This window comes from Catharus ustulatus, chromosome 8 (assembly GCF_009819885.2).
Source record: "Catharus ustulatus isolate bCatUst1 chromosome 8, bCatUst1.pri.v2, whole genome shotgun sequence".
Taxonomy (NCBI): domain Eukaryota; kingdom Metazoa; phylum Chordata; class Aves; order Passeriformes; family Turdidae; genus Catharus; species Catharus ustulatus.
The window spans coordinates 22,877,235-22,900,036 of NC_046228.1; the positions used below are offsets into that span (position 1 = coordinate 22,877,235).

General features: G+C 35.0%; 1 protein-coding gene across 43 annotated transcripts in view; it reads right to left on the reverse strand.

Annotated features, from left to right (window-relative positions):
* Window positions 1–22,802, reverse strand: part of KCNMA1 (potassium calcium-activated channel subfamily M alpha 1) — a 440,583-nt gene that overhangs the window by 130,699 nt on the left and 287,082 nt on the right. For all 43 annotated transcript variants that reach the window (XM_033066042.2, XM_033066032.2, XM_033066068.2 and 40 more), the window contains 5 exons: window positions 13,239–13,349; window positions 11,472–11,577; window positions 10,025–10,107; window positions 7,843–7,912; window positions 6,029–6,184 (listed from right to left, as the gene is read on the reverse strand). In XM_033066042.2, the coding sequence (XP_032921933.1) occupies window positions 6,029–6,184; window positions 7,843–7,912; window positions 10,025–10,107; window positions 11,472–11,577; window positions 13,239–13,349 (526 nt within the window). The remainder of the gene's footprint in view (window positions 1–6,028; window positions 6,185–7,842; window positions 7,913–10,024; window positions 10,108–11,471; window positions 11,578–13,238; window positions 13,350–22,802) is intronic.

Consider the following 22,802-nt stretch of genomic DNA (forward strand, 5'->3'; position numbering starts at 1 on the left):
AAGAAAGGATTGGAAGAAACCAAACATTCACAAAGTAATGATGAAGCTTCATAGATACTAGTTAGTGTTAAACTTCATTAAGTGATTAGAGTGTTTAAGATATGATCTGTTAGGATACTACAAAATGCTGATTACAGAATTTAAAGAATTGCTGATATTTGGGATGCTATAAAATACTATTTTAAGATGATTATAAAGATGATCTTTCTGTTTTATCTCCACATGAACCATGACATTTTCCCAGTGATTTCAAAGAGACAAATGGTCACCTGCCTAGTATCTCTTGTAAAGAAAAATACTTTAGGAGTCATTATGCTCTACTTTAAGCCTTTGTGATGATATTTTTAAGCTTAGGTAACTGATGGAACCAATCAAGAATGGGCCATACTACCATAACAACTTCAGTCTGTATCTTCCTGATTCCCCTCCAGTACTGCAAACACACGATTATCTCTCCCTAAGTCACACCGCAATTCTGTCTCCTGATAGTCATTAAAAAAATTATCCACTGTTTCAACAGCCTATAATAGCTGGAAAATTACATAGTGCAATCAAAGAGAAGAAATGCAATTTTCATCTGAATCTTCCTTCAAGTCATGATACTCCTCTGCTCTCCTCTATCTTATACATAGATACAATATTGTTATCAGTAAATATATTAACATATACAATCAATTCCAAGTGAGACATGGTGACAGAGATATGAAAAAATGATGTAGCTCTTGCAAGTACAACCATTAGTATTGTCAGAAGAAAATGAAAACCTTTAATACACCCAGCCCTACACCCAACAGTGTAATTACCAGGAGCTCTGCGGCTCCAAAAGATCTATCTTGCTTACAGCATTTGCTTTTCTGTGTAATGACATAAATAGTTACATGAAAGTGACTGAGTGTATCTGAACCTGATCATGCTATATAATCTCTTCTGCCCAGATCCAAGTATCACTATCAAGACAGGGAACAAATGGTAGAGTTGCAGTGTGACCTAGGATTTTTCATTGCATTTTTCAAGGGAAAGGATGGTGGATTGTCTTTATAAATATTAAGGAAGCAACAAAATTAAAATTCCTTTCTAGCACAGTGAAAGCAGATATAAAGTCTGCTCCTTAGCATTGAGTAAATTTAGCTCATGACCACCATGGAAAGAGCATAAAACAGGACAAAGCCTATGAGGATGTTAAAATTCTCTGTGTCAAACATAGATGAGAATGAAAAGAAAGTACCCACAGAATTACAGAATGTTTTGGGCTGGAAGGGACCTTGAAGACCACCTCATTCCATGCCCTCTGCTGTGGGCAAGGTCCCCTTCCACTCCTCTGAGCAGGTTGCTCAGAGCCCCATCCCACTGGTTTTGGACACTCCCAGGTGAGGTAACCACAGCTTCTCTGGGCAGCCTGATCCAGTGCCTCACCACCCTCACAGTTTCATCCTAATATCTAATCCAATCCTGCCTTCTGCCATTTTAAAGCCATAACCCTTGTCCTAACTCAACAGGCCCTTGAATATTTTGATTAGTAGTTGAAAAGGAAGTGTACATTGGAAGCAATGTAGTTTAAATATTTCCTCCCATTCACCTCCCAAATTCCTCCCATTTCAGCCCACCCATGAATGTCTAGTGAATGTCTAGTTTTGTTATGCCTTTGCATATGAATATTTAAATTTGACAGAAAAGTAATTGGCTGAAAGCAGTTCTTATGGTCATATCATAAAGTGAGGCTTCTTAGACTTGCAGTCTTAGAATTGCATTTCCTTAATTACTATAAATTGTCAACTACTTCTTTACTCAATTCCATTGCCTGCTGAAATCAAAGCTAACAAATATCCTTACTACCATGAAGACTTAACAGTCTCAGCCAACTACTTCCACAGCTTTCCACATGCAAGGATGATTTTCAAAATTTGTATAAAGAATATATTTTATAAAACATCATTTCAGATTAGTTCTAATCTCAAATGAGATTTATGCACTATTCCTCATTAATAATAAAGTAGAATTTTGTAGTGTGTTAAGACAGAGAGAGTATCCCTGAAATATAATGACATCTAATTCTTTTTTAGATTCTGACCTTGATGGATTTGAACTGAAAGGTATACAGGCTCTACCTCTAGCAGTTTCAAATATACAAAAAAGGGTAAGATTTCTATCCAGTCATGAGGTGAAGGACAGACTGGTGCTGATCTGTTCAAATGATTGACAGAAAATGCAGTCCCATGGTAGACTTTAGCCCAGGACAAGTACACTCATCACAAGGACTGATACTATGTATATACAGTAAACCGTTTTAAACCACAACAGGTTTGAATTCCTGGAATCAATGATTCAAAAGCACTACAGTCTGGAAGATCTTTACATGATGTATTTGCTAACAGATTACATTTAATATTTGGTCTAGGTCCCTCCTGTGAGGAGGATCATTTAATCAGTTTATCATGCAGTTTCCTGAAGAGCCTCACAATAAATCGAGACATTGCATTTCCTTTTCACTCCCCTTTTCAAGGCCTCCTACAAGTCAAGAAATTCACTGTTCATACTCCAGCTCCACACTTTAAAACAGTCCAAGGCTGCCTAGGTGGTAAAAAATAAATAGCAAACAAGTTGATGTGTTCCATCAGTGTAGGTAAGCACCCAGATGATGTAAACCTCTGTGGCTTTATTATGGCTCTCTTTCAGCCTGGACTAGAAAGGAATGTAAAGTGGGCATTGCATATGTGTAGGTGTGAGCAAAAGCTGCTCAAAGAGCCCACAAAACATTCCTGCTCTCAAAATAGCTTAGAGGATAATAGAGACAGCTCTGGATAATTTTCAGATCTGGAATGAGGTGTACGAATTTGGCTGTGTGTTAAACTTGAGTACCACATTCCACATTTTATTCATTTACACAACAATACTAACTTGGCTTGTAGATTGTAGATTGGTTTGCAGGATTGTTAAAGGAAAAAAATTTGATCACCTCTGCCTATTATCTGCTTTTTGCAATGTTTTTCAATACAGACAGACTTCTGGTATGCACTTGCTGATTTAAACAATACAGAAATGGCAGTATGATACAGTATTCCCATCTTTTCCTGAAACGGTGTAAGTTAATAAAAAGTTCAAATTCCTTTTTCTAATACAACAGCAGCGGTCTATGTTATAAGAAGACTGGATGATTAAAATACAATTTGCAGGTGAAAAGTTTTGTGGGTTTTTTTTCCCCTAGCATATAGTTTGGTACAATCAATCTGTCTTAGAGTGCTTACAGAACATTAATCTTTTTGAGCTGATTTCCTTTTTGTTCTGTTTGGTGCCAAAAAGAATATAAAGAATTCCATATGATATTATATTACTAAAACCAAAAGGAAAATATCACCAACAAATATAATATTTTGAGGTTTCTTAGTTTGTTTTACTTCTAACACTGAGCAGACTGTTTACACAAATAATTTTGCTGTAGAGCAATACATAATGAGTTAAATGTGTGCAATGTCACCATCCATCATGTTCATTTGTGTTTGACTGACCAAACATTTATGGCACATTAAATCACTTTCTAATCACGCTATGGAGGCGGAACAAAACACACATTTCAAGTTTTCATTAAAGAATACAGAAGTTTCTGTACATTTTCCTGGCAAACTCCTGACTGGTGAGAGACTCCACTAATAATGTTTGCCCAAGGAATTTAGGAAGGTCTGACAGTACTTAAATTGAATCTTCTTAATGAAAAGGGGTGAAAGTTCTTTTAGGGAACGGACATCTTTCTCTTCAATAGAGTCCTCTTCAGCATTTCTAATCAATATAGCTGCTCTCCTACAATGCACTGATGATTCACAGCCACTATTCAGTAAGTCTTCTCTTTCAAGTGTTTAGAGTGAGACAGACATGAGAAAGGACATCATTTCAGCTAAATAAACAAACCTTTTGTTATCACCAATAGGGTTAGAGTCACATAAAGAAATGTGTCTCAATTCTCGTACATTTTTTAGGCTTCAGATTTTGAATTAGTCAGAGATCTTTGGAAGTGAAGATGTACATTTTACTTGCCTAGAAAATTCCCTCTTAATTATGTGACAAACATATTTTAACCAGTATTAACAGAGTATTCCAAACTTAATGCGCTCGCTTATGGTGTTTTTTCCTCCCCGTGCCATGTGAACATGACATTTGAAGTCACACAAGTTATGTCTACACACTACTCTGCTTATAACTGTATATAATCAGACACAAGAGCAAAACTGACAATGACAGCTTCCCTCAAATCAAATTCATTGCTATTTTTATGCTTATTCTGTGTACAGAGAAATACTCAAACGTAATTTGAGTAATGCCTTGCAAAGCTCAGCCTTCAACTTAAAACTGCTCATCAATGAGATCCAATCTGCAACTGTACTGGAACTACTATAAGAATGTATTATAAAATAATAAAACATAGGTGGCTAAGATAATGGCAGAAGTGGTTAGAGATATCTTCTGGAAACATGGTACCTGTACATATCCATGTTTTGACTCCTTTAAATGTTTTTAGATAAAAATTCAGGCCATAAATGTGTTCCCTCACAGTCATTTTGGGAATCTCTCCACGTTCTCACTGTTTAAAATCAGTATTAAAATAGCTTGAATTAAGACTGAGGCTTCTGAGGATACCCATATATTTTGATCTCCTTAGGAGAAAACTGACTCCTTCTGATTTCGGAAAGACAGAAGGTGAGCAAAATTTTCACACGTACTCTGATGCCAAGACCGAATTCATACAACAGGCATCAGTAATTTGCATACATTAGTGGGAGTGGTACAAATGTTTGAGACTACTGAGAGTCTTGGATTACCACAGGTAAGAGTGAGAGAGACCCAACTCACTGGCAAGGAGAATGGTGTACACAAGAGATAAAATTTTCTTCTGGGATATAGGCAGAAAGGATTAATATCCACTTGGCCATATGCTGAGGAGTCACAGACAGATTCCAGGTTTGCTGAAGCAAAACAACTGTCTTTGTTTTGTTTCTTTCAGTTGGATTTTTTTTCAGAACATGAATAAAGATAAAGACATTGTAACTGCATTGTAACTGGCCTTTTTTGATTAAATGCAATAGTATGAAATATTTTTGGCACATGGTAGCCTGCTGTCTTCTAAAGATATCTTCATAATAATGCCAGGACTTTATAAGAAGCAAATAAAGGCTCACTGTCCTGCATCAACATATGCACCTCTAAGAGAACAGTCTTGGCTTATTCATCTGAGGACATGAGGACATTTTTACTTTTAGCTTACTTGTACAACAGACATGAAGTGGACCATGGTCTGTCTACCTTTTACTCCAGTGTTTCCCATCCCGTTAATAACACCCATGAGACAGGAAACTGCCCATACTCTATACTTGGAATCAGTGTCCCTGAAATGTACCAGGAAGGACCCAATGATTGCTGCCATCAAGGCCTTGGTCCTGTGAACCAGCACAGCTGCCACAGAAGTCTAACTGGTTAAAGCTTTGCAATCTGAGTCCAAAAGAGCTCTTAGACTGAGGAGAAACAAATATATGAATGATGTTGTGGGAAGTTTGGGCCTCAGTTCTAACACATGTTCCTTATTTACTCACAGTCAGAGGTCCACTAGTCTCTTGATGTAAAAGACCAAAATGGCCAGTCCCTTTTTCTTGGCACTTTATTGCTACATAGGCCTTAGATAAATCATATTTTTGTTTCAGCAGCAGCAACTTATTTCATAGACAAACATGTGGTTTGTCTAAAATCAAGCAAAAGGACAAAATGCCAGAAATATCTCCCTGGAAATGGATGATGATTTGGAAAATATTTTAAAGGCCAGACACTTGCTGAATAAAAATTTTAAAAAGACCAACACAAGTTGATAAAACCTGCCTTATTGCCCGATTTTCAGTAAAAAAAATTTGCATGAAAGTGCCGAGTTTTTTTAGCCTTACAAAATCTGTTAATGTCTTTCTATCTGTTTCACATTTGAGTCATGTTCTCTACTCCAATCTCTGACAGCCTGAATTGCAGACTAATAAGTTCTAATGAGACAAGGCATTACCTTTATGAATGACCTCATAGAGAAGAGGTTGGCTAACATTGTGGAAAGGCCCGGTGCCAGGCAGCTCTGGGCTATGAAACCCAGCTTCAGCTCAGCAAGACAGATTGCATCATCCCCTTCTTTCCAGTTCCAGCTTGGGATATTTAGTAGATGGGCCTGGAAAACAAAGAAACAAATATCCTACAGGTGAAGAAAGAGAAACAGAAGATAGCAGTGAATGATTTTCTCTGTTAATGCCTTGACTTTTTCTGAGTAGGCAGAAGCACTTCAAGTGTTTCAGAGCTTAATTTTATGCTAAGAAATGTTCCACTCTTACCTACTAGAGATAAAATCCTACATTTTTTTCAAGACATGCTGGCTGTGGCACTCTGTCAGGTCCATCCTCACACCTGAACAAGCAGAATATTGCAAAGCTTTCCTTCCCTTCTGCATGTTCCTTTTACAGCACTTTGAACTACTGTCTGATAAGGAACACACACAGAGTACAAGAAGCTAATACAACTTAGATTACAATTTACGTGAAGCTGCAACCTTTAAAGGATATCACAATTTAAGAAACACATACATCTTTTGTCTTTTCTATTTAATTTCTTCCACCCTGACGAACAGTACTTGACAGTGAAAATCCAAACATTTTTTCTAAGAATGCTATTTATAAGGACAGAATGAAGAAAATAGCTGAGCAAAACACATCTGCATTACTGAAACTGATCCCTTAGATAAGTATAAATATTGTTTAGGTATTAGAATAACTCTGTTGGATTTTCTCTGACATGTAACTTTTACATTTGCACAGATACAAGGAAGCAAGAGTCTTTCCTTCTTGCTTCCCTTCCTAAGTTAATCCACAGTTCAGCACTTTGATAAAAGCTATTCTTGAAGACATAACCATTGGAATAGCAAACAAACTGCAGTGTTTAAAAAACTTCCTCTCTGCTGTTTAGAGCACAGAAACACGTTGCTTTTATTCTATAAAAAGACAGGTTTCTTCAATAACATAGGGGAAGAGGACAAAAAAAGCAAAGGTAGCTGCGCTTGCTCTATAAGGAGTTGTTATAGCTGGTTATATCTGTTATATCTGGTTCCTAGTACCACATTTGTTATCTATTTCATCAAATCAAGGTTTACCCAGTGAAGCTTTTTCTCAAACTCTGGGCAGTGGCTGATTCTTTCAGAGCTAATAAAAGAAGTCACATATGAGTACTGCGTTATCTGATATATCCTTCCTAACCCTGTTAGCCAGCAGTTTACGGACTTTCTCACCTCAGGATTGAACAAATTGACATCATTGTGTTTAAGGGCCACAAATTTACTGTCAAAAAATTTCTCAAATTCCTTTCCAAAATGGGTTTGCAATTTTGAACTTCACAATATTCTTAGTACCAAATCCCACAATTGAGCTATGTTTTATATTAAAAAACAGATAAATGTATTTAGTTTGTACCTACTGCTTGGCAATGTCAGGTCTACAAGGTTGTGCCAGAATAAAAAAAAATCACAATAACTTCCAATGAAACAGTAAGAGCAGAACTTACAGAATTGAAGTAGTGAAAGGTCATCTGGAATCAATAACAACTATGGACACTGTAAGTTTGAGGATTAGATCCTAGGCCATTAAAAAATGTCAAGATTTTGATAAAGTCCCTTGCATATATAAATAAAACTAAATTACTTTGTAACTGGATTACATGACAAGGTTTAAGACATTTTCATTTGGAAAGAAAAATGCTTGCTGTTACTGGAACTAGAAAAATTATGTATGAGTGAATGCAACTTAGCAAAAAACTCAGCAGAAACACTGGTCATCACATTACCTTATTGTGGTACTGCAACATCTGAGTGATAATTCTTATCTTCGGATGATAATTCTTTATGGAAATAACTCTAAAAAGAAAAGGAAAAACCTATTAAGAAAACTTTTTACTGATAGGGTACTTGGATAATGCATACAAATACCTCTATTTTACTGTGTTGTCAAGTTCCACTATTAAAACTGCCTGTAAAGTAAACTTATTCATGTCAGACCTTTGAAATATTTACACATAGTCAAACTGAGGTAAGAATTAGTGGCTAGTACTAGAGAGCAGTAAACCTCAGGAAATATTCAGTAGAATGGTTTGCTCTTATGGAGTTTACAGAAAAAGAGACTTGTTTTAGCAGCTCTGTTCAGATACTCATTCTATTGGGAAAATAATGCAGTTGGAATTGTTACATCATCCTCAGTGATTATCTTCGTGTCTTTGAATCAACATACTTGTTTAAGTTTCCCAATGATAAATTCCTGAAAAAATCAATTTCTTTCTGCCCCATCACATTTATTTATAGCCACTAGACATTCATCATATCTAAATACCTTGAATAATGATTCTGTGTTACAAATGCAAATTCATCATAATTGTGATGGATTAATCCAAAGATCAATATAAAAAGTGATAGCTGAATTTATAAAACGTGGGGCTACTTTCATGATCTGCACATTTTCTGCATTCTAAATTACTTAATGAATCTAAGATATACTCAACTGTGTGCAGATTTTAAGTGGCTAGAAAGAAAACTGTTTGAGAAATGCATGAATTGATAATGAGCTATAAAAAAAGCATTGAGCAAAATTAAAGAGATGAACAGCCAAAAAAAAAGTCATGTATTTAAAAATTGAAGGTAGAAAAATAAGATAAAACAATGAAAAAAAAAATCTGACTTATTACAGAATCATCAGTCTTATAAGACTGAATGCCATAATTGTTCACATTGGTCTTTTGTAGAACGTATCTCGTACTGGTCTGGCTTGTGATTTCAAGCATATCAAAGTTAGAACAGGAAACATTTAAAAATTGCACTATTTTAACAAGTATTTCTTCTAATTTTCAATTTCCAGTTGATTTTTTAAATTTAAACATTCAATTTTCTCAAATTAAATTGTGAGAAAACACAAAAGAATTCCACCCTCGCATTAAATTTCTTACATTTTATTCCATTAGATGTATTAAATCTACTAAGAATGCATCAATCTGCCACTGGAATATTTTTAATGCATTTATGCAAGCAATGACAAAATAAAGATTCTTCCATTGCAACTCAAACCATGTTTGTAAAATGAAACTAGGCATATTTTAGCCTTGTGTCTTTCTCAGATACCTACACCTCTTGCACGCAGGGGTAATTTTTTAGAAGAGCAATTTTAGTAGCATTTTTTTATTTCTCTCCTTCTTTCAATATACAGCATGCAAACATCTGACAAGCCAGTAAAATCTTTTTATAACACTAGCCAATCCAATGCTAGAGAACTTTTAATCAATCACTGACTGAGATTTTAATTTTAAGACTGGTCTCATTAAAACTAGGATTGTATGAATAAAACAAAAAATGGAATGGCTTAGGTTTGTTGTAACTCTAGCTGCCATCTACTGACTGACTGCTTTATCTCCCTTCAGAGACTACAAGGAGGAAAGCAGCAGGATATCTGGGGTGCCTATTGTCACAAATGCCTTGTCAATCAAAACAAGCAAAGAATGGTTTTCAGTGTAACAAAAGCAGGATGGAGACAGGAGACAGTTCCCTTGTATACTTTGCTACCCCTGAGCAGTGCATTACCTGCAGGAGCAGATCCACCAAGGAGCAGCAGGGAGTGAAGTGCTGAAGGTGCCTCTGCCCCATTGCTGACAGCAGAGCATGCACTCATGCAAAGTATCTTTGCAATAATCTAACTGCATTCCCTTTCCTGGCTGTGTTCAGCTAGAATACTCAAACCTAGCTCCTGCAAAATGACTAAAAGTGCCAAAGTCTGTCTCCAAATGTCTATTCTGACACACTAAAGCAGACAGATGAAACAGCTAAGGTAGGAATTTGGGGTATTCTCACCTCTGGACTTTTGTGAGGATCTTTTAATTTGTCCTCTAAAAAAAAATCATAGCGTGTTCTTTAAGTGTAACAGATCAGATATAAAATTAGCTAATCAGAGTTAAGAACCAAAAAGCTATTAAAAACTACAGAGTTTACCTCATAATATTGGAGGCATCTTCAGCATCTGGGTCAGCGCAGTATTTATTGGCAAGGATTAGGCACGCATCTGCTGACTCTATCTGAGACACCAAAGAAAAAGGAAACATGAAAAGCAATGTCTCTCCAGTTCTTCTTTCCTCATAAACTATCAGGGAATCCAGCACTGGCTGCATGAGTGAGTGTCAGTTCTCAATACTGCTACTCAAAAACGTTTCTAGGCTTACATGAGTTCTCTGATGTACACAGAGAATTTCTTGAAACTTGCTTATGATCATCAGAGCAGGTCAGCAGTTCAATTGATGACTCTTACTTTGTATCAGCTGAGCCACAATGTTAATCTTTTGCAACCAGATACTGGAATTTAGACTTCCAAATCCACGGGAGATTCCTTTTACATCAGTACAGCGCTCCCACAAGTCCTGCAGCTTTGTTTGGGAATATAAGTACCTTCCTATTCAAGACAGGAAGAGGTGGCTGAACTGATTTAGAAACTGAGCACCAGATTTAGAAAGCAAGAGGAGGACAACTGATCTATCCACAGGACCTCTAGATTCACACAAACCTGAGCTTTACAGAACTCAAAGCAGATGACAAAAGTATTTTCCAGTGTTTACAACCAAATATCAACAGAAAGAAGGGTGGAATACAGAACACAAAATAAGAACACACGATTTTATGGTCATAATTAGAACATGCTCTGATGAACTGAAACAGTGTGCACTGGGCTACAAAAAGCTTAAGCAATTTCTGCAGACAAAATGGCCAGAAGTCATGATTAGTACTCCAGAAAGTGTTAATAACACTGTACTAAAATATTCTTGGCTTAAGGAGCCAGTTTACATTCCACTGGGGAGAAAAAGAAACCAAACAGTTAACGATGTATCTGACAACTTGATTTTTCTTTAGTTTTCTTTTTTTTTTTTTTGAAACTTAATGCTTTAAGAGAACAAAATAATTTACCATTTAGAAATTCTAGAAAATAAATATCTACATAAGTAAAACTATATAATTTTATCTACCAAAAATCTTAACTTGCATTCTTCTTTCAGGTTTCTAGACAACAGGAAAAGCATTTCAAGGGTGAAAAGAGTTTTTTAATCATTCTGATAATTTAAGACAACAGCTTTTTAAGTAATTACTGTAAGAAAATATCTTGCTATATCAAACATTAATGTAAAATACACTTTTGAATGAAAAACATCAATGAAAAATTCATAAGGAGTTCAATAGAATGGCAGACAATGTATTTTAAGTCACTGTTGCTGTAGCTTTGAAGATCTAAAGATACGGGGAAGAAAGGTTTACCAGGGTAGATATCATTTATTACTTAAGATAAGAGAAGTAATCCCATTTTTGGGGGGTTACATGAAGAAGGGTTTTAGTGGTTTTTTTTCCAAGGAGTACTTAGAAAAAAGTTAGCAGGAAAGAACAACAGAGCTGTTACCTTCACTCTCGCCAGGTCATGGGGATTAAGGACTGAACCCTGATAAAATTCCACCTGAGTGAAGTGTCGTTTAAAAAGAGCTTCCAGCTCAAGGTTAGGGGAGATACTGCATTGGAAAGAGGAAGAAAACATAAGAGAAATGAGAAGTCAGTTTTCACAATTGCTCCATTCCTGCATTTACAAACCCACCCCTTTATTTATTTTAGCTATTCAGACTTCTGCTGATGCTTTTTCTGTGGCATGGAACAGCGTGCCTTACTTAAAAGATAAACATTGCCTTGCTTTCACTGCCCTACTTTTGTCTGCAGTGCTTCTGGCCCACCTTGTGCTACTCTCCATGTTCATGGTGTGCATATTTCCAAGGGATGTGAGCCCAGAAGTATGGGTGCAAACATCTGAAAACATCCTCTCCCAGCATTCTACCCAGAAATTATACACTACCAAAACAATCCTCTGCACGTCCCCACCATTTCCACAACGGTTGATTGTGTTGAATAAAACAGCTCAATGCAAAATCACTAAAAACTAGAAAAATGAACCAGACAGGGACCGTGTAGCCTGTATGAGCCACAATTAAAACAAACATAATGATGCTGTGACTTTGTCTCATTTCATTTTGCCAAAAACAAAAGGAAAAATTAAATGGATTACAGTCAATTACATAATATGGCACAAACACTGCAAATATCCTTTCTGGTGCCACTCATTAGAATAGTAGGAATTTAATAGCTACAGGCACAAACAAGTAGAAAGGTGCTAAACTCCTTTCATGTGAATGTGCAGTTTGCTGATTCCCATCACTATACTTTTTCATTGTGAAAATCCTGATCTCCAATTTCCTCTCAGTCCCTTGTTATTACATAGAGAAGGAATGCAAAAATATGGTGTAGTTAGTTGAGGATATCATCACTCGTTCTATCTGAAAGGACTAGATGAAAAAATTGTGCAAGTGCTGTTGATTCTTAGTTTTCAGCTTCCACTGTTAAGTCATCACAAATAACTTCTTAATAATTTTATTTAACAAAATTGCAGAATGTATTGTTGAATGCGAAAATATTACTTATTTATAACTTGCAACTCTTCTAAATAGATGCCATGACAGAACAGAGAAGATACTGTCTCCTCTCACATGGTTTTTTCTAGCAGTTCCTCCCCTCAGCATGGCTATATGGCATTGTATTATTTATTAAATTATTATTAACTTACACATCATGTAAAGCCTGCAAGAAACACTAGCCTCTTTAAGACACCTTTCCAAATTCCACATCAAAAAAAGCAGGATATTTGTGTATGTATCAATTGCTATGTGTGTGTAGCTATGTGTATGTAACGTAATAAAGAGCAGGACTGATTATCACCATGACAAGAATGTCATTTCTAGCATCAATAAATTTGTAAAGAGTCTGTTATATTAAAACTGAATCTGCACCTACATTTTTCATTTTATAAATACTCTTCAATTTGAAATAAGTGTTTTTCCTAGAGAAATCCAGGGTGAAAAAGTATTCCTAAATAGCAGAAGTTTGTACAACATACATAATGTTTTTCATTAGTTTTACTGATGTTTCTAATTTTGGTAGTTTCCCCAGGAATATTTACCACTAAAAAAAATTTCTGCTATATTTATTAGTATTTCAGTATTTTTTATCTCATAACCCAATCCTCACTTCAACTATGCTTTGAGTTGTATACCTCACAGACAGCACAACTGGGTCTGAAGTGTGCCTGTTTGAAACAAGTATTACAAATATTACAAAGATTACTCACTTATGCAGAAAGACGATTTCTACATTGACATCATCCCTATCCTTGTGCAGGAAGTCCTTCAGGAAGTTCGACACACTTTCAAGTGTTATGTGACCACAGACAACTATGTGCCTGTTACAGAAAAATCAGAGTTAATCTTGCAAAGAAGGTAAAACAAGAAGGCAAGCAAGCAAGCAGAGATAAAAATGATCACTCATTGAGAAAAAAGAGCATTAGTTTCTTCTTGATGTTTCTCTAAATCCTATTCCACGAAGTCAGAGAAGAAAAGTATCAACTCTAAAAGATTTTTTTGTAACTGCAAATGTATATCTACATATACACACTCTCACCTGTAAAACCATTTGCCCATGTCGTATCACACATTTAACACTAAGTAGGCTCAGTTATATATATGTTAATGCACTGTATTAACCAGTCTCTTTCAAAGTCATATTTGTTCATTTTATACATCTTTCTCGATATCTTTCACGCCTCTAATGAAATTTACTGTTTAAATTTTTGGTTATGACAGCAAATCTCCCTAAAATGATTCAATATTTTTGTATAGTTGAAGCAGACTTTTATGTCAAGGAAGGTAGTGCAAAGCTTGCCAATTACAGGCCATAAGCAGCAAGAAAAGAAATCTTTTTCCTACCATAAATCCTAGAAGGAGAGTATTTTACAACAAGTAAGTCATTGTTTACTATTATCTCTTTTCTGGCAGAGCACAGTTAAACATTTATTTTGAAATATGATAACTCCTTTTGCATGAGTACTTAATGACATCACCAGGACTCAAATGCAATTTTAGAAATAGTAACAGTCTAAAAGTTCAATTGTTTCATTTTATTTTGCAGGGAAGAAATAGAATTTCACAAGAGACTACAGCCATGCTGGTTTGTATTTAGCATAGGACTTGATACATTAATGTTTATTGCTGAAATTGCTATTCATAGTTTCTGCTTTGCCTTTTTTTTTTTAATATAATTTTTAGGCGCAATAAATGTCCTTGAACTGCAAACACTTATAAACACAAAAACACGAGTTAAAGCTTTCCTGTTTTATGAGATGGTAAACACAGTATTGGAAAACAAGATGTTAAATGTATCGGGTCAGCCTTTTTCCCTGGGGCAAGGGGTCCTGTGAAGGTTTCCCCTGGGAGCTTTGCAACCTGGCAGAGTTTGCAGCTCGCTGGGCCCTGGGGAGAGCCATGCCTACACTGCCCCACCACAAGGACCCTCCTGTTTCCCTGATGGCCCCTTGCCTGAGTTGCCAGAGGTGTGCATGTAGGACTTAATGCACTGTTAGACATAAAGCAGCAATGGAAAATCTCAGGAAGCTTCAGATTCTGAAGAGATATTTAAAACCTCAATAGTTTACTTGATGTAAATTCTGAACAGACTGTTTGGTATGCTACACTACACTAACATATAGGGAAGTTCTTTCTGTCTGGTGGCATTCAACGTTGTTCCTGTCTATAAACACATCTAGCATCAAAAGCACATCAAGTGCCAAGGAAATTATAAATAGCAGCTAAAAATAATAATTTTTATTCCTTATACTGTCTGTGCACATTTTCCTAGTTGACTGATTTTAAACTATGGGTATTATTTTCTTAAATGTCTCCATATTTTACTAAATAAAATATTGAAGTTTCCATCTGGATAACTTTTACATTGCTTTTGATAGCAGAAATAGCTCCTGACTGTAGGGAAATTCCTTTTTACAAATCCACTGCTGTTAGCTTTAGCTGGGTCTCTTCCTGAATGCTCTTTTGATACACTGCACTCCTATGGAGAAAAGTGATTACCTCACTGGCTGATTTCCACCTAATAGGGGTTCTTTTCTACCATTAATTAGAGTTCACATTTTAAAAGTATGGCTGTGCAACTCAAAATATTGCATTGCAGAAGAAATTATCAGAGTATCAAAAGATTACAAGGTAATTCATGCTCTCAGATACCTCCAGGAGTTATTTGCTAAAAAGCTCCTGCTAAAAGCAGATGCATTTGGTGCAATCCTGTTATGATTCTCACCGAGTAGGGACTCACAGCAATCTGCTCCAGTGAAAATAAAACATTTGGTTGCCAAAAGCTCCTGCATTTGGGCATCAGGACTAAGTGTTTTTGGAGTGTTAAAAGGCATCTGCACTGTGGTTTCATTTTATGCTCTGATTTGGAGTTGGACACAACCTATTCTTCTCTTCTTTAGGAGTTTATTCTTCTCTTATACAGCGCAAAGCAGTGTCCTGAACAGTGACTGCAACAAAACCTATTCTTTCAAAGAATATTTTCTGATAAGACACTTGCATTCATTTTTGGTTTAAAACTCCCACCAAAAAACCCTTCCTTTAACATAAGTTATATTTTTGCTTACCAGTAAAAGAAATTGAAAACAGACTTCCTACTTGTCCATACAGAGTTACGGAAAACTTATAGAGCTTATAATATTCTAATATGTCCAGTATATGATTTGAAGATTTACAACGTCCTCTGTTGGTTTCAGTAAGCTTTGTATTCACTTTTTAATTTTTCTTAAACACACATTTTTTCCATGCACTGAGAAAGTAAAGCCAACAGCCAACATAGTGCATATCTTTTGTCTTCTGCAAAGGAGTTGGCTAGTAGAAAGACACTGACTCGAATATATTTGGTCAGCAGAAATATCTAACATCTGCATTAAGCTCTTCTTCATTAAAAACCTCAGAACAAGTACATTATTATTATTATTATTTATTATTATTATTATTTCTTTTAATTTTTATTCTTTAAAAAAAATCTATAAAGTTCCTTGCCAGACTGAGAAATATGTTTTAAGAATTTAGACTTTTATTTTAACTGATAGGTATTTAGGAGGACTAAGGTTTTTGTTAAGTATTAGTTGTCATTGGTACACATATCAGAAAGAACACAAAGAATCAAAAGCTTATCAGGAGCCATATTCTACCAACAAGGATGGTCTAATCCATCCCCTCCCATATATATTTAGCATTCTCAAAATAAATTTGAAATAGATGAAAAAATATGAAAATATTTTAAATATGAAGAACTGTCACAGAAGTATGCAGTTGATTTCAACTGTGATTCCACATTATTTAAAATCTCTACAGTACTTTTTTTTTCAACTCTAGTATTGACATAACAATCCATTTACTAAAAATACTCCAGCTTCTTATAAAGTAAACAAAAATGGTGACAAAAAATCCACAGCTACTACAGAGTCAAACTGTTTCAGTAAGAAAAACAATGGAATTAGCAAAAGTTAAAACATCTAGATTTCTGGCATAAGATAATTGAGAACATACACTTTAACCATGTAAATAGCACTGTAAATGAAAACAGATCCTCTGTGAATGGGATTCTTTAAAAAGGATCTTTGCAGGGTTCTTCTTTCAGAGGACACAATGCAATAGGCAAATCTTTTGCCTGTTTATTTTGCAAGAAATATCCACTTTATTGGACCAAGTATAAAGAACCTGAAAAAATTCACTCCAACCAGTCTGTCCTAATAAATCAAAACTAATAAATACAAAATTCTGTTCAGTATTCAGTTGAATACTTGGTGTTCACTTGTCAAGTATGGTGCATATTGATCTAGATGCCTCTATAAAATTATGCTATTTATATCAAATACATATGTCCAGATCTTTTTGTGGTATTTCTGCTTAGCATTCTGATCATTCCTGCATCTACTGACCATCTATAAACTCTTTATATACCACTAGCACGCTGCTGTGGTTGAAGCAGACAACAGCTTTTAAAGTCTAACAGGTTTTGCTCAAAGAAATTATGGATGTCAGTCATGTTTTCTTATTAAAAAAAAGTCAATAAATGTCAACAGAGACTGCATATGTGGTCTGCTTGCTTATCTATTAGTGGTATGAATTCTTAAACAGATTCTAGATGGTTGTGCTTTTCATGATTTACCAAACATTACTGAGGATTCTGATAATTCAGTTGAAAACTTCATACGTGTGCTTCTGTGTCTTTCTCTTATTTCAATATAAAATTCCCTCTCAGACTAACTCCATTAGAGCAGTAAGTGCTGTGCAGCCACAATTTGAAGTGTTTCTCCTTCTTTTTCACAGAAGACCTGAGCCCAAGGCTGATGGTCCTCTAAGGATGTCTTATATAACTAATGTGTACAGTAAAAAAAAATTAAACTGTAAGCTAATTTCTCAATCTGATTCTCCCATCAGGCTCTATAAATCTTCTAGTAAAAAGGAGACGAAAATATTAAAGGATATAGCAAATTGACTGTCTAGCAAGTTTAACATTTTTTTTCTCCTACAACTGCTCAAAATAAGATTTTTATTATTTTCTTTATTCCTGAAGGATTAACAATCTCAAAAGTGTTGCAGTTACTAAGAAGGGTTGCAGACACTAAAGTATGTATCAGCATTAAAAGTACACAAACAAATGGCCATACTATCAGAGGAGATGTAATTGCAGTATGTGATATGTTTGTATCTCAGGTACCTTTAACTTCTGTAAATTGGACCTGATAGCTTCAACTGTCAGCTCTTTATGAACCAGAGTGTACTTGTGCAGTGGTTATGCTCAATTCTGACAGAAAATATCTGTTCTTTCCACCAGGTTCCATGCTTTTGGATTCTCTCAAATTGTGAATAAAGAAAAAGGGATTAGGCACTACCAGGAACCACCCCAAAAACTCCATTCAGTACATGGTGCACAGTACAGAGCAGTGGAATCCTACGGATCCTACATCAGATTAACACAAATAGCAAATTGGTAATGTCAGGCATTTGAAATTTTCTCTAATGTAAGTACTTAAGTCACTTTGTGACCAATACAAGAGTGCATTTCAGCTCCTTTAATCCAGGATAAATAGCACACTTCTTTGTCTAAACTCCACATTAGAGCTTTCATCCAAGTCTGTTTGCAATGGCATTCTATCCTACATGACTCACTCTGGGCTGATTTGTTTATTTAAACTTTGCTCAGTTACAGCTAGATTAATTTATCATGCATTTCTATGATCATGATCTAAGGAATTCTGAAATGCTTTTCTGTAATATAAACAACCTAAAAGTCAATATTCTTTGTTTGATGCACACCTCCAAACCAGCCACAATAAAATGGACACACAGTGATTTGTTTCTTCCAGGGTCTGGATTAGTTAAGAGGTTCCCACCATAGTTTAAAGAATGAATATTCATCCTTCCATTCAGTCTGAATGGCAATATTATTCAGAGTATTTCTGCTTTTATGAAAAATACCACAACATTTAGGCACTACACACATCTATCATGTGAGACAAAAGTCAATAGTTTACTATAATCAGAAGTAAAAACTGCTGAATAGCAAGCACAAAGAGCCCAATCTAGAAAGCTAACAGAAAAATGCAGAGGCAATCTACACCTCCAGCATTAGCATCCCACCTGCAAATAGTCCTTAATCTACTGTACTAACCCCTCCAAACCCTGGACTTCATTTTTGTAACATTTTGTGTGGCAGATATCACACATACAAGCCATCCCGGTTTTACTTTTGAAATCAACTGAAAGTGTTTTCTATTAAATACACTGCTTTCTCCCATTAGCAATCATTTTCAAATCACTTTATATGTTTTCTAAGTGCTCAATGAGTCAAAAAATAATTACAATCCTTTCTAAGTAAGGCAGGAGTTAGGAAAGAATCTTCAGATTTTTGAGCATTTCATCCATGAGCAGAGCCAATGCATTTCTTTCCAGAGAAATCTTCCCAAAATGTCATGACTAATTTTCTGCAACAGAACTTGAGTGAAAACAAGAAGTCTCTAAAACTTTCTGATCAATTAATCACTTCTGCCATCTCACATTACACAGCCTGGAATGCCACGGACTGTGTAGTGTGTAGAATATGGTAGATCAGCAGATTTATAAACCAGATTCAGTCTTTCTTGAGACAAAATCTGAACAGCAACTACTGCTATTTATGCCAAATCCAAAAAGGTTTTTTTAAAGTTTAAGCAGAGGAAAAGAACTTTCAAAACTTCAACCAGAAATATAAAATAAGCGCTATTATTGAAGGAAAGCAACATGATATGAGACCTCAAATACGCATTTTAAAGTCATAATGTTCTTACATGTCACTTCCCATATTTCCTTTCTTACTTTCAAAAGAATGGATACGGTTTAATAGGTACACAAAATTGAAAAAAAACCCACTTTGTCTATTTCTTCTAACTGTCAGTCTATTTAACACTCATCAGATTTTCTTTATCACTAAGTGAAATTTCATTGGAAAAAGTGGGATTCGAAGAATGGCTAGCAGATGGGAAATAGAGACACCCCTGGGATCATAATGTAATCCATGTCACATTCTCTTATTACATTCTCATCCCACCGAAAAAATAGTATCTTACATATTGCATCAAATTATTTAATATAAGAATTTAATGTCACTTTCTTTGGAGCTATGCCTCTCATTACTGCAGCAAATGGACCTTTTCTTTGGTTAAGCCTTAACTTTTCCTTTTTTTTTCCTAATTTGTAATGAAATTCAAATGTCTAATGAGTCCAATATGGCCTGTCAACTTAAATTATCTGTTTGTCTTTCTGTTTACCATATCTATCTGTCTACAGTTTTTATTTTCCTCTGTGAAGTTTAGTTATTGAATCCCATGTTTCCTTCTGGAAGGAATTTCTAACAGATGATTATTCCTGTTGATATGTTGATGATTTGATAATTTATGGCTTCTAAATTTAAGAAATCTGAAGTAATCTCTGGGAAGCAGAGCAGATAGATCACGAGAAAAGAGAAACAGGAGGTTTTAATATCTTGCACAGTAAAGGACTGTGATTTCATTAAAATGCATTTTTAATCTTACATTTTAACTACAATAATGCCTCTGGATAATTTATTTTTACATCTTTTGAATCTGTAATGAAGTCTAGCATGTATCTGTACTCTGGTGACACAGCAAGCAGTTTATATAAACATGGCCAGAATCACAGAATGGGTCAGGTTGGAAGGAACCACAGTGGCTCTTCTGGACCAACCTCCCAGTTCAGTCAGGTCATTGCTCTCTCTGCCATACCTGTTAATGGAAAGTTGTGTTCTACTTTCTGCCCTCATAAACACTTTGCATTGGATTTGATAACAGTTTTGTATAAAAAAGACAAAATAATTTAGTCCATGGAATTAGAAGTCATTTAGTCAATGTAAAGATCGAAAAAAATGAGTACATAAGTTATCCAGATAGAGTTCATCAGTTTACAAATGTTCTTTCTATATGCTTTTTTAGAACTTTGTGCACACTGATTTATAGTAAGTTAATATCTTCAACTGGAAAATATTTAACAGAATTAAAACCCAGTCTAATTGTATGCACACATGAATACAGAAACAGAACAAGAACAATCTTGATTCAAAAGTAAATTAATAAATTCAGAGAAAATAATTAATTATGAATTGGTAGAGGTAAAACATATCTGGATCTTTAACCACATCACACATTACATCTCAGTAATATGAATATTATAAATAAGCAAGCAAAATGAACTTTTTTTTTTTTCCTTAAAATAACACAGATGATCTTGTAAGTCCTATTTTGGCTGGAACCAAACATGTAACTTCCAAAACATCAGATAAATAGTGCTACAGCATAAATCTACTTATCCAAACCCAAGACTTTCTCAGGAAAAAAAAAAAAAAATAGAAGCCTTATTTCAAAAGAATTAAAGCCTGAACATTACAGAAAAGTAGGTCATTACAGCACTTTAGAAATTCATCCAAAGTGATCAATGCCCCTTCCAGCCTTCCAGAACAAACCAGCAGGTTTAATGCTCTATTCTGAAACTAGCTATGGTGACAGAGTGGGAGATAACTTTTCATCCTTTTATGGTACTTCACTTTAGAAACACCACTTTAAAATGATCCCTTGAATATTAACTCATGAATTCAACAAATAATTAAGAGAAAAAAAACCCTAAACAAAGTCAAATTAAAAACTTTAAAAAGAAAGAGCTAAATGAAGACAGGGTGTAAGGAAGTATACGTGTTTTGATTGTTGGGATTTTTTGGTTGTTTGGTTGGTTTTTTTGTTCCAGATTGCAATTGTGCCAAATTCATTACTCATCATTAAATGTGTATGTTTGGCCTCAGTTACATTTTGTATAGATATATTGGTATAAATGCAACAGTAAGTACTGTTGTTTATTTAACAGCTGAAGATGAAACTTCAGTCAAAGACTATAAAGAAATTCCTGTTCCTTAGCAGTCTCCTTACAATAATACTACAAAGCAGGAATTATAATTCAATTTAAAATCTGAAAAATTCCCTGTGGACTTTCACAACTAAATGAACCTATTATCTAGTAAGTTTGACCAGTGATAAGCAAACTACTTTTGTTTCCAAAGTTTGTATGTATAGGTGTCATGTAAGACAAAAATAAGGTTCTTCACTTTGCAAAATGAATCCTATATAGTTTATGATCTTTTCAGGACTTTATTGGTTGAAAAGCAAAATGAAATGTGAGATTAAACTTGGTGTGTTGGTTATTTTTCTTTAGTTAGTGAAGTTTATATGAATAATTTTTATGCATACATTCTAGCTCCTTTACAGCTACAATTCTTAGCAAGGCTCTCCACAGTATCAAAGTCACTTAGTGCAAAACTCAAAATGTACATAATCATACACTGGTTTTAATTTCTGACCTAAATGTTTAATAATCATGGTATTACACACATAGAGTTTAGGAGGCAATACGTTGTGCTGTTTCGTGGCTTGGTTGCTAGCTGGGGTTAAGCCATGAAAATGTATAAACACATATAATAGATACTACAAAGCAGATTACATGCATTTATCTATTTTGTACAGAGTTTAAAAGCACACACATTTGCTATTTAAAGGGTTGAAATCATATCTTACACCAAAATTCAGCTGTTTTCCTATTGGAAATGTACGTAATTTTATCTGGAAACTTTCTGACGTTAGAAATAGAACAACTGTAGTTTCTCATTATTTTTTCTGCCAGAATCTATGCTTGGTTGCTCAACTAAAGACCTTATACTGCTAATTACTACCACATGCCCATATCCCAAGCAAAGGAAAACTTATTGGTTCTGACAATCCATTCTCTCAACACTGAATTCCAAATGAAAACTTCAATTTTGGCCAAACATAACATTTCATCAATCTTGTTCTACTGACTGCAAAAGCAACATCAAACAAGGAGTGCTAATGGCTTTTTACTGTGCAGTTCCCAAGCTTAGATTCTCTGATGAAAGACCCACATGAGCAAAGGACATCTTTAAACTACTTAGTAATTAATAATTGAACCAGAAAACAATGCATAAAGTAAATTGAACAGTTTGTGTGCTGATGACAGAGCTGAGTTTCAAGCAACAAATTATATGAGCAGTAGAGATCAGCAGAGAAAGCATGACAGAGTGAGATAAAAACAAACAGATAGTGCATAAAAAGAAACACAAAAACAAAAAGTGAAAAAATAAAATTAAGCACGCCCCAAAGCTAGCAGAAGCCTGTAATCTGAACTTTTCAGGATGTGGGATTCTGACTGAAGATCAGGTCCAAATTTAGAGACATCTGAGCAATGCTGGGTACTAGTGACAATGTAGA